The 12259-nt window shown below is 54.5% G+C and overlaps 1 protein-coding gene across 3 annotated transcripts in view; it reads left to right on the top strand.

The window, feature by feature from the left end:
* The first annotated feature begins 4264 nt into the window (after nucleotides 1–4264).
* AJAP1 (adherens junctions associated protein 1) overlaps nucleotides 4265–12259 on the top strand; it is a 97607-nt gene continuing 89612 nt past the window's right edge. For 2 of the 3 annotated variants that reach the window (XR_015797385.1, XM_088147621.1), the window contains exon 1: nucleotides 4265–4905. Coding sequence is in view for 1 of the 3 variants with exons in the window: in XM_088147621.1 (XP_088003747.1) it covers nucleotides 4877–4905 (29 nt within the window). In the remaining 2 variants the exon portion in view is untranslated. The remainder of the gene's footprint in view (nucleotides 4906–12259) is intronic. The other variant, XR_015797384.1, reaches the window with a different exon arrangement.

Below are 12259 nucleotides of genomic sequence, written 5' to 3'. Positions count from 1 at the left end.
CTCCCTTCCCTGCCAGGGGGCAGATGCAGGCCCTGTTGGGGCACCGGCAGGTGGCAGGCTTGGGCATTGGCTGAGGACCCTTGAGGACCTTTTCTCCCAGTGCTTCGATGTGGGATCCACCTCTCCATTCTAACCATCCTCCAGGACTTGGAGAGTTAATTCCAGAAGTGGCTTTCTTTGGGGGGCAAGCCTACCAGTGCAGCTCTGGCCCCCCCTCAAAACTCCCCCTATATTCTCCTCATTCTCAAAGCCGTGGTTTACGAACCATCCTGCCTTGCTTACGTCAAGGGTTGATGTAGCTTGAAACAGAGAAGATCTGCCCATGAGTGATTTTAGGAAATGGATCTAAGAGACGGCCTGGGTGAGTTTCCACAACTGCTCTCAGCCCTGGTTTCTTCTAACCATGATACGAAATAAACCCCAGTTGGCTAGGTTCACACGATATGCTCAGTAACAACCATAGCTCCTAAACCACAGTGATAAAATCCATACCAGCCCTCAAAACAGTTTCGCCTGGGACAGGGGGCAAACTCATGCCTCTGTCCAGTAAGCTTTTGAGAGGAAAGGCAACGTTTGCCCTGTGAATTAGAACCTCCTTGTTTGGAGGCAGTCTATCTGCAAAGGCTGGATCCTGAGGCCAAAGAGGGGAGGGTGGTCTGCCATCACCCCCTGCTTATCTATCATCCAGGGACCCTGCAGAACGGAAGGAGTTGGGGCTAGACTGGTGAGACCCCTTTGAAGTAGAAAAGGATGCAGTTGAGAATGAATTTTGTGTGGGTCTCTTCCCTTTAAAGTTACCCGTGAGTGTCCGTATTTCATTACGGCTTAAATTTTGATATCGCGCGGGAGAGTCAGGGCGACCCAGCCGAAGCCCCAAAAATGTCTAGCCGAGAACTGTAACCAGCGACCAAAAAAAAAAGGTGATTCATCGGGAACATATGATGTCAGCGAATATTTAAATATTTAGCACAGTCCATAGGGGACGCAAGGTGCCAGGTGTGTCATCAGCACAAGCTCCTGACACTTTGGCTTTGAATAACTAAAGTATGGTAAAATGGAACGAAATAGGTTTCTGCGCTAAGGAACCACCGTTCTTTCTGAATGTCCAAAATCACTTGTGGATGCTCCAAGGCTGGGTTTGTGCAATATGATGTGCATTTTTTCTGACTCATCCAGTTCATTCAATCTAAACCAGTGCTTCTCAACCTTGGGAACTTTAAGCTGTGTGGACTTCAACTCCCAGAATTCCCCAGCCAGCAGAGCTGGCTGGGGAATTCTGGGAGTTGAAGTCCACACAGCTTAAAGTTCCCAAGGTTGAGAAGCACTGGTCTAAACTAACCCAGCAACCTGAGTTCACACAGCCTGCTAAACCACAAGGGGGCTGCTGGAATTACAGTCAAGCTGGATAAACCGGTTTTGCGAATCCACCCATTCTTTGATTGCCTTACTCCCTTGTTCTTCTCTAAATGCCTCTTCCTTGCAGTCCTGCCGTAGACATAAAGGCCGCTGCAAGAGAGCTGTTTCCATGTATGGCTCTAAGCTATGACATAACGCAGCTCTGCAAGCCCATGCATGGTGGCTTGCAAACCACGGTCTACTATTGCCTCGACCCGGCCAGCCGTAGTTCAAAGAAGCAAGCCATGACTTAGCGCAGGGTGTTCCAGGCAGAGGGCCCCTGCCATGAAGCCACTGTTGGTCGAACAAGCCACAAAAACTGGTTCCCATATTGGGCGGAGGCAGAAGGTTTACAGAGGGTTTACAGCCCTCGAAGACGTGGCGTGGATATTTGCTAACCCCGAAGCAAACAGAGAAAGCTTTCATAAGGTACAGCTCCGATTTGGTTGCAGAAGTGTGTGGGAGGCGGATGAATATCAATATGGGGAAATTCTCCAGCTTGGAAAAGGGGTTGGAGGAACCTCCCCCCCCCAAATATTACAAATAAAAAGGAAAATTGCTGAACAGGAGAAGGAATTTAAGAGGGGGCTGGTTACACACCACTGTGCCTTTCCAAAAGGGCTGGCAAAGCTTTCTATCGACATATCGGAGCGAAAAAGAAAAGTCTGTATACTCAGGAAGCCCCCAAATGGCAATTAAGCCATTAATTAAGCCAAGGGGCGCATTCTGATATATAAAACAAACTTAAGAAGAGCCGATTTGTTTCCTACATCCTGTATTATTTATGCCACGCTTTGAGAGGCAGTAAGCTTTATTTCGGAGAGAATATATCAGAGATATAAAAGTGCACAGAAGCAAACTTACCCCCCCCCCCAAAAAAAGCAGGACTCCTTCAGAGTTGGGCTACTTTTCCAGTCTTAAACAACAAGTTTGAGGATTAGGCGGAACAAGCCCTTGCCGTTAATTTGTGGACTCTCTTTTAACTAAATAAAGACAACTTAGCTGGTTTTATGTGTTGGTTAGCTCGATACTCTGTTTTTCTCTCTCTCTGCGAATGTATTTGCCCTAAGGATTTTTCTACTGCCTCTCCTATTTTGTTCAAGCCTTTCTTTAAAGAGGTATCAAAGTCATCTTCGCTTTTGTTGCTCCATAAAAAAGAAAGGCAACTTCAAGAGGAGAGGAATATTTTTTGCTGAGACTAACACGCCCCCAAAACCTGCAAACTTCTGAGTTTCTTTTGCACAGGAGAGGACGGTAACCCACGTGAAGCGAGATATACTCTAGTGCAGTGTTTTTCCAACTTGGCCACTTTAAGACGGGTGGACTTCAACTCCCAGAATTCCCCAGCTGGCTGGGGAATTCTGGGAGTTGAAGTCCACCCGTCTTAAAGTGGCCAAGTTGGAAAAACACTGATCTAGACTATCAAAAATGAGGCACAGAGCTGAGTTTAGGACTAAAGAATGACCAAATAAGAATACTAAATTTGTTATCCCACACTTAAAGGATGCTGGGCTTGGACCTAATATATTCGCAGTTCCTAAGCCACAAAAACTTTTTCCCTTTTGTTTTTCTCACCTTCTCCATCCCCCCCCAAAACCAGCCACTTTTTAAGACTTCATGTTGGCCTCGTGGTAAAAGCTTTCAGGTGCCTTTCCCCCCACTCACCCCCAATCCCCCCCCCCAAATTGGCCACCAGATGGTCAGTTTTAGGGAGAATGAAGGGGGAGAATGATTCAATGACATGGGGAGACCTCAGTCCTACCAGCTGCGTTAAATTGATTTAGCAGTAATGAAATGTCAGTGTCAGACGAAATCACAGTTATTAGTGCAACCGGTGGGCAGCTGGGGCAACGTAGGTGCCCCTCTAACTAACTGTGATATGCAAACCATAGTTTAAAGAAGCCCTGGTTTTGCCCAGCGCACAGGCTGTTCTAAGACTTTGGATTCGGGTCAGTCTAAAGTAGGTCCCCCCCTCCAAATTTTACATCTCTCTCCCACACCAAAGCTGACATCCTCCAGCACCGTTAAGAATACCTTTCGGGGATCTACGGATCCGGCAGGAGAACTGCCAACCCCGGTTGCGAGAGCTTTTCTACAAAAGCACAGCTGCGAAGGCCAGTCGGAAAGTTGGCCGGCATCTAAGCAGCGATTGGAGAGGGCGGCGGGCCAGAATTATGGATGCCGAGGATCCCCAGAGCTCCCTCCTGTGGGATGGGGCGGGGGGCATTTGCCCGTTTTAACTGAAACCACTGAAGGGAGTTGTGTTTTTTGAATCCAGCCATTTTCCTGGAGTCATGCGAGGCGTGTAGAACTGAGCGCGGGGCTGGTTGAGAGAGAACCATTAAGCTGCTGGTGGGGCTGGCGGCGGCTGGCTGGTGGCTCGGCGTACTGTGTGGGCATAGCCCCGTGGGGATCCGATGCCCCCCAGGCTTCCTCGGTTCCTGTCGAAAGGGGGCAGCGGTAGGCTCGGGGGAGTCAGAAAAAAATAATGCCAATCTCAGTTAAGGCATGGAACTCCCTGGGGGTGGCCAGCTGCTGGCTGGAGGCTCTCAGGGGTGGCTTGTGGGCATCTGGCAAAGCTGTGGCTAAAACGCCCCTTTCCCCCAAACTGGTGATTGGGGTGCCGTCTTCCCCTCCGCCCCATCCCCCCAAAGGCCAGCTGGCTGGGAAGGATGGGGCCTGGAGTCCACCTTTGGAGGCAGGATTAGGCAGTGCGGAGCGCCTCCACAGCCAGGGGCAGTCTATCCCACGCGGCCAGACGGAACCCTCCCGGCAGCTCCCCGGTGGCCCCGCGTTCCCGGGGCTCCCCTCCTCCCTCCGCCCCACCGCCAGCGGGGGGGCGATAACGGGGTTCATGCCCGCCCGAGCTCCTGGGGGTGACGTCAGGCGGGGCTGGACCACGCGGCGTCGGCAGCGTCGGAGCCAGCCGGCGACTGGCGAAGCTGCAGCGGCGCAGCTGCCGAGCGAGCGAGCGAGCGAGCGGAGCGGAGCAGAGCGGACCGGGCGGCGGAGGCTGGCACGCGGACCGGCAATCATCGGGCACCGCCTGGATGCTGCTGCGGCGGCGACTGCGGCGGCGGCCCGGCTGACCCCAGGCGCCCCCCGGCCACGGCTGACCCCTCGCCGCCAGGAGGACCCCGCCGGCCGCTCGCCGCCTTTCCATGACCGTCGGGGGCTGCCGGGGGGAGGCTCCCTCCCCCCAGTTGGGGGGGGACTGGGCAGAGCGGCGATCCCGGTAGCCTGCTGCCCTCCCGCCCGCTCGGGAAAACTTCGCTGCTTCGGGGCGGGGGTCGCCCTCTCTCTGCCTGCCGGCTTCAGCGGCGGCGGCGACCCCCCCCGCTCCCTGCTCCGGATCGCCCGGCTCCCGCCGGCCCGCGCACGGGCCCCGCTCCGCCCGCTCTCCTGTCTCCCGCATGGTGAGGCGCATGGCTGGGGCTGCGAAGATTTGACCCCCCCAATTCCTGGGATCGCAGACGTGACAATGTGGATACAGTGGTTTTTAGTGACCAGGTGAGAGGGCTCGTGCGCGCGCGCGCGGATGTCGGAGGGGAGGGTGGGCGCGGGCGGGCGGGAGGCTCGCCGGGGCGGGGGGGGGCGAGGTCGGCCCGGAGGGCGGCGGCGGGGTTAGGAGAGGCGGGCGACCTTCTTCTCCAACTTCGCTTGCCCAAGGGGAGCAGTCAGGGTGGGGGAGGCAGTCGCGGTGACGCCGCTGCGCCCCGTTCCTTCTGAAGACCGTGGGCGAGTTCTGCTCCCACTTTTCGCCCGTCGCGCCTGCAAAAAGGGAAAGTGGGCAGCTCGGTACGGCGGGCGGGCTCGCGAAACGGGCGGGCTTCCCGTGGCCCCCCCTCTCTTTGGGCGTCCGGGCTGTGGCCGGCGGCCCCCAAGCCCCTCCGGGCGACCCCCGTTGCGCAGCAGCTTAACTAGCCCGTCCCCTTAGGTGAGAGCGCTTTGCCCCTCGCCTCGGGTGCTTCCGCCCAAACGCCTTTCAGGCGGGGGCGGCGGGGGCAGGGGGATGCGCAGGACCGGCTCGAAGCGGCCCTCGGCTCCCCGAAGCCCAGCGCCAGCCAGTAGTCGCCACAGAGCCGCCGACCCCCTTAGGGGAGGCGGCGGAGCCAGCGGAATGGTGTGCGGCGAAGCGGCGCGTGTGTCGCCCCAGCCGCTGCCAAGGACTTCCCATCTATTGGACAATGGGGCCGACATGTCGCGAGGCGCGTGGAAGCCGAGCCCTAAGTTGCACGGGTGTTTATGCAACAGCCTTCCTCGCACACACCGAAACATGTGCCCGGAGGGGCCGTGCGCCACGCCGCCCGTTTTCCCGGCCTCTTCGGGGCTTTGGACCCCAGCGAGGCCGAGAGAGGGAAGTTGCGTTGGCGAGCGCATCGCTCCCGCCTCCCCTTACCCTAGTTTGGCAGCGCTTGTCGCGGAGACCCCAGGACGGGAACTCTCTAGCAAGTGGGGGGGCTGGGGGAAACCCCCCTCCCGCCCAGACCCCAGGCGCGCGAGTAAACCGCGGTCCTTCGGAAGGGACCGTTTGAAGGTGAACCCGCTCCCTGTGCCCGGGGGCGCTTGCGGCTGTGCGGGAGGGCGTGTGCCGGAGGCTCAGCCCCTGCCCCTCGCGCCTCGGCCCGCCGGACTGCGGGAGGCTTCGGGTGTGGGGAAGCCGGCGCGTGGCCAGGCGTGGTGGCCGCTCGGCGTGCGCCCGGGCAGGGGTCTTGGCGGAGCCGGTCTCCGCTCTTCGCCAGACGCCTCGCGGGGGGCACGGAGGCGCTGCCGCCCTCCTTTCCGCAGCATCCTCGGAGGGGGAAACATCGGTTGACCCTTCGCTGCATCCCCTGGAGTGGCTCTGATTCCTCCCGGCCCTTTGCAGTCCAGCAGAGCAGCCGGGGCCGAGCCGGATGCTGAGCGAGTTGGGACCCGTGGCCAGCTTCCCCAGCTAATCCCAACGCGGGGGCTTGGGCGGCGTTGTGGACCGGCCATCTAAATTCGAGCTAAACTCAGAATGTCTGAAATCTTCGGGATCTCCGGGGTCCTGCTTCCACCCTGGGTGTGGGAATGAGCTGCGATTAAATTAAGATGTTCTTCTTTGTCAGTGACTCCCAAGATCTTGGGTGTGTGTATGTGTGTGTGTGCAAAGTGTGTAGGCAAAAGATCAAATCCCCCTCTTGGCGGCTTGATAATAATGGATGGTAGCAAGTGTCTTTTCTTCATGCCAAGCGTGATATCTAGCCGCTGTCAACATGATGTAGCTCTTTCTTTCCTGTTTTCTTAAAGGGGGGGGATAAATTGAGATGTTTGTTTGGGGGTGGGGGGTTTAAGGTTGGTCTTGGATGCTCGGTTCCCCCAGTCCCATCAACGCAGCTCTCTTTTCGTGGTGTTTGGCTGAAGTCTCCTCTCACGGGCTGGCGTTCCCTTCTGGAGACTCGCTAGGAACTTGGGACGGAGAAGGTGCCACCCAAAAAGGCCGCCTTGCTGGATTCTGGATTCTTTTTTTTTTAAAGGCGTTTGCCAAGTTATCTAGTGGCTGAAGGCAGGGAGTGAAAAGCCGTGGGCCCTGGGGGTGGGAGAATGATGGAATATCAGGTTTGAAGGTGCCTGTAAAATAATATCCAGGATTCCCAAGGGCTTGGTTGGAACACTGAGTTATTCCAGGATTAGCATTTCTCAAATTGGCAGTTCACAGGAAGGACAGCGCCCCCCCCCCCAGCTTTTCCCTCCCTTATTATTTCTAAGAAGAAAATCTTAAATCAGCCCAGTTCTGTGTTAACCCACTCCTTGCCAGGACTAAGGGAAGCAACTCGTTCTGTGATCAAGTGGTGAAGGGAGAAAATCATGCCCCATGTTTCTGGCTCAGTGGGACTCCCTCCCCCCCAGCCCCTCCCCAGCCACGTTACCTTTTTAGAAAAGCTGCTGCTTGAAAGCGGGGGGGGGGGGCAGGGATGGGACCCTGGCGAGTCCCAAGGAAGCCTTCCCAGCACACTTGCCGTGCGCGCGTGTGATTACTGCAAGGCACGGAGAGCTGTGGCGTTCACTGAGCGGCTGCGAAAGGCGATTGTGACTGCATCTGGAAGCAGCGATGGGTGATTTACTGAGCCGTGGTGATCTGCTGTGGGGGCTCGGGAGAAAAGCACATGGCAATGCTCTTGAAACAGAGCTGGAAAGGAAACTATTAACCAGCCCAGGTGGATGTTTAATAGGAAATGAGAACTGGAGTTCATGAAAGGTCTGAATCAAACCCTATGTTTGCACATCCATTTTTTTTTAAGGGCTTTTGTGTGAACAGATAGGGCGGAGAAGTGGGCACCCCCTTGAACTCAGTGCCTCACCCTTCTGAAATCTGGTCCTTCTGATTCTCTGGCCATGTTAGAGCAGCTACACGGTGGAGTGTTTCCACTAGCAAAATCGTGTTTGGGAAAACACTGGCCAGCTGGATGAGACGCCAAGATGCAGAAAACAGGCATTCTGGGGGTAAGGATAACTTTGCCAACAGCTGAGAGCGAAAGAGAGATTTAGCACCATGGGTGAAGCTAGCCCATGGTCGAGTATCCAGAAACCACGACTGAACAAACTATGGCTTAGTACGATGGTGAATCTAGTCGGAGAGGGAGAAACTCTCTGCGTTTTGCGGTAGGGGCGAGATTCGAATGGGAGACACCTTGGTCTACAGCCTCGTCTGCTAGAGCGCTGTGGTTCATCTTCAGAACCGCTTGCAAGTTTCTGGAGCCATTCTGGGGTGCAGGATGCTAGCGAGGTGGCGTGACCTTGGTTTGATTCAGCAAGGCGTTTCCAGTTGCCTGTGTTTGCTCGCGTTCCCAGTGCACCATGACAACTCCGTTGCGCTCTTTCAGTGCAGCAAAGGGAAGTTGAAAAACACTGCCTTGCGCCGTCCTCTTGTCAGGCTAGAAGTAAAGGGGCAAAGGATGTCGTTTCTGTACGGCCCTCTCCTTGCCTTAAAAGAAATAGCAGAAGCCTAGTCTCAGAAAATTCGCAGAAATGGATCAGCAGGAAAACGAAACAAAACAGATTGCGTTGATTTCAAAAGCCAAAGTTCACTGATTCAGAATTAGCAAGGCTTTCGTTTCTGGAATCTGAGTTCTGATTTTAAATGTCTGGAATGATGAATGGTTTTATAAATCAGTTTGATTTGTGGTTTTGCTAATGTTATCCTCCTTTCCCACTTTTTTTTTTAAAAAAATCTCAATGTGTGTTTTTTTCTTCTGCTTTTACATGCCTTCCTTCTGCAGATTTTCCTTTCGTTGTTATATAAACATTTTACGAAAGGCTTGTTGACCCTCTCGGTCTCTGTTGTGATCGCCATTTCCCTGAAAAGAATGGGTTGCCGACCATTCAAAGTTTGTCCGTCTGTCTCTTCCGACTGCAGCCTTGGGGACGGGAAGGTGTGCTCCTGAGGCCACCGTGGCTGTTTACTGTCCCATTGCTGTTCCTCTGCCCACAGCCTGCTAGACTGTCCCTTTTCCGTCTCAGAAAGCCCCTTCCCTGTATGTGTTTGTGGATGCGCTCCTAATGGCTTTCTTGGAACTGAATGAAAGGATGGGACGCCAACTCTGCATTAGACTGTAGTTAAACAAACCATGCTTCACCAGGATGTGCGCATTCAAACCAAGGTTGATGCTCTTGGCGTGGATCTCTTGCATCGTCATCATCGGGGACAGCCCTCTGAGACGAAAAATCTGCATTTGTATTTCAAGCTTACCCTCAGTACTGACTTAAGTTATGTTCTGGATATGCAAAATTGATCGAATGATAAGCTATCTAAAGAGTTGTGTAAAATGCTAAACCGTAGCAGGAGAAGGAGGTAGAGGAGGAGGAGGAGAAGAAGGAAAAAGGTTATTTTATTAATGACTTGGATGAAGAGGTAGAGGAAGGATGATCAGACTTCATGATGACACAAAATTGGGTGAGAAAGCTAATATGCAGGTAGACGGAAATAAAATTCAGGTGAACTTGATAGATTAAGGAAATGGGCTAGAAGGAACAGACTAACATTAAAAAGGCTGGTGTGAAGTTGCCGGTTTAGGAAAGAAAGAATTAATGGTGCTGGTAGAGGATGGCTCATACTCAGCTTTTGTGATCGTTCTGGCAAAGAAGATCTTGGAGTTGTCGTTGATTGCAAACTGAACGTGAGCCAGCAACGTGAAGAGACTGCGAAACAGGCCAATGCAGTTTTGGGAGGCATCAGCAGAAGTGTGGTATGCCAGTCATGAGAAATAGCTCCTGCTTTATCCTGCTTGGGTGAGATCCCGCCTTTCCAGTTTTCAGGAAAGATTTTAGGAAAGATTCAGGGAAAGGGGAACCAATTCAGAGATAGGCTTAGAAATAAAATGCTCTAAAGAGAGGTGAAAAGATCTGGGAACGTTTAGCCTCAATTCCCCTTCCAGTCCTTGACAGGAGACTACATAGAAGACGTCCAAGGCCTTTTCCCCATTTGTCAGCCCTGCGAGGTAGGCCAGGGGAGGGAACAGACTCCACTGGGACCCTGCTTTATTGATAAAGAAACAGAAACTTGAAAGCCTGGCTGAGTTTTCCCCTCCCTCCCTCCCTCTTCTACTCTAGTGCAGTTGGCTGGGGCATTCTGGGAGTTGAAGTCCACACGTCTTAAAGTGGCCCAGGTTGAAAAACGTGCTTCTAGTGAATTGTAGTCTCTGATTCCTGGGCTTAATGTATGTTTTCCCAACCGTCAGCTAAGTCTAGTGTCTCCAAGGTCATCCCTGTGACCATCCACCCCCTTCCCCAACGTGGAACAAGGGGTTTCAATGACCAGAACGGAGAGACCTATGGAAAGTCGGGGAGAACTTCCTAGGAGTCAGAGCGGTTGAAGAGGGGAGCCAAGGATCTGGAGAGGTGGTGGACCCCCCCTTAACTGGATGCGTTCAAGGAGAGTCTGGACAGCCCTTCTCAGCCAGGAGACTTTGATGTTGACTCTTGTGCTGGACTAGATGCAACTCAAAGATCCTGGGGTGGTCTCCAATGCGCTGAGCATGGCCTGCTGTGGGAAGACGGCCTCCTGCTGGGGTTCAGCCTGGCACTATGGGTTGCGTGGCCCCAGTCACTCCTTCGCACGTTACCTGCCCGCCTTGTCTCTCCTTTGAGTCCTCTTGATTGGAATTTCGCCACTGAAGGAGGCTTCTCCTGGGGAGGTCCCTTCTGTCCTTGGAAGAGCTTCTCGGGGCACGGAGAATCCTCCCAGCCCTTTCCTGTCCTCTGGCCTCCCGTCTGCGTTTCTGTTGGGAGAGGCGGTGGGTTCCCCCCTCGGTTTTCCTTTCCGGATTTCCACCCCAGGCTTAGCCTGACCCTGGAGAACAGCAGCTTCTCCTGCTTGTGACAGGCAGTCCCGGGAGACCCCTCCCCACAGCTGCTGGGAAACCACTCCCCTGATGAAACTTATTAGAGGGGAAAGAGGAGCAGGATTTATCCCGGGAATCACAGCCGAGCGAAGGACCCCCCGCGGGATGCATTATTGGAGAGCTAAAAGAGGCCCGATGCCTGTTGCATTTTGAAGAATGCGTTTCAGAAGCCGCCCGGCGGCAGGCGAGGGAGAGGCCGAGGACGCGAATGGTTTTGTGTTTTGTTTGGTGGGGACGCTCCTTTTTCCAGCAGCCTCTTCTCCCCGCCTTTCCCCCTGTCGTTATATCGCAAGGGGAACCTGGGCTGCAAAGGCCTTGGCTGGAAGATGTTTGGGAAGGCTGGCCCTGGGGAGCGGACAGGCAGCCCCTGGAGGCCACGGGCAGTTTTGGGGTGAGGAGGAGGAGAAGGTTTGGCGGGCACGCTCACCAAACGGCTGTTGAGGGCAGGTGTCCATTCTCTGCGGGCAGCTGCCTCTGGTCCTCCTTGTCAGGGCTGCATAGTCCTTGGATAGGAGACCACCAGGAGTCCTGGGGCTGAGCCAGCCTGGGAAGTTCGAGCACATTCTGGAGGAAGGCGATGGCGATCTGCTCCTTGACAGCGTGTCCCCAGTGCAGAGCCACACGCACCCATTTCCGTCCCTACGTGGCATTGCTCACCCAAGCGGCCTTCGACGGCGTAGTTTGGCCCCATGACCCTCAGGAACCTGCCGGCCAGAGTCCAGCTGGACTCTCCACACACAAAGCAGCTGCGAGATGTTTGGCTTCTGCACGCCTCTCCGGCTTAGCCCAGCGTACAACCCCAGGCCTGCGAGCCAGTTGGGAGGACTTTTCAGGAACGGAAAATGGGAAATGAGTGCATTTCAGCCTCTGAAAACCACCGGGCTGCAGGAGTCAGAGCCGCCCGAGACAAGTAGATGGAGCCACCAAGCCTTCTTTTGCTGCAAACCCAAGGCTTGATTTACGGTGCATGAATATTTATGTATCCTGGAACTCGGAAGGCTGGCCTTTGAACTGACGCTCGGCTCGGCTTGGTCTCTAACCTGGTTAGGTGGCCTCATCACGGTTCAAGGCGTTTGGCGCTTGCTTCTCAGACAGTTTGATCTCGCCTACCTGGCCCACCTAACATACCCGTCATCACCGTGGTTCACTAAATCAGTCCCTTTGTGCATCACGATGAACTCCCAATAAGCAAGCGACGTCGTAGTTTAGCGTGGCTTCCCGTGTCCGAAGCGTCTTCCCTTTCGTCCGTTGGGGGAACCAAATGCAGAGTTTTTCTGCGCAGCGCTAATTTTCTCCACCTCTCAGATACAGATGTGCAGAAGGGCAGGGGGCAGAAAGGCTGTTTACATTTTAAAACAAAAATCCAAGTTGCGATTCAGGAATCCCCAAACCAGTCAGAGCCGAAACGGGTCCGGTGAAGATTTGAGCCAGGCACCCCTGTTTTGCCCTTTGCAGGTGCCCCCCCCGGCTTCCCATGGCTGTTCTCTTAAAAAGCAGCTGGT

This window comes from Python bivittatus, unplaced genomic scaffold (genome assembly GCF_059951505.1).
Source record: "Python bivittatus isolate LINGU-HERP-01145 unplaced genomic scaffold, Pbiv_v1 ctg000510_np1212, whole genome shotgun sequence".
Lineage (NCBI taxonomy): Eukaryota > Metazoa > Chordata > Lepidosauria > Squamata > Pythonidae > Python > Python bivittatus.
Note: the sequence above shows the minus strand (reverse complement) of the source record. Positions and strands in the feature narration are given on the sequence as shown.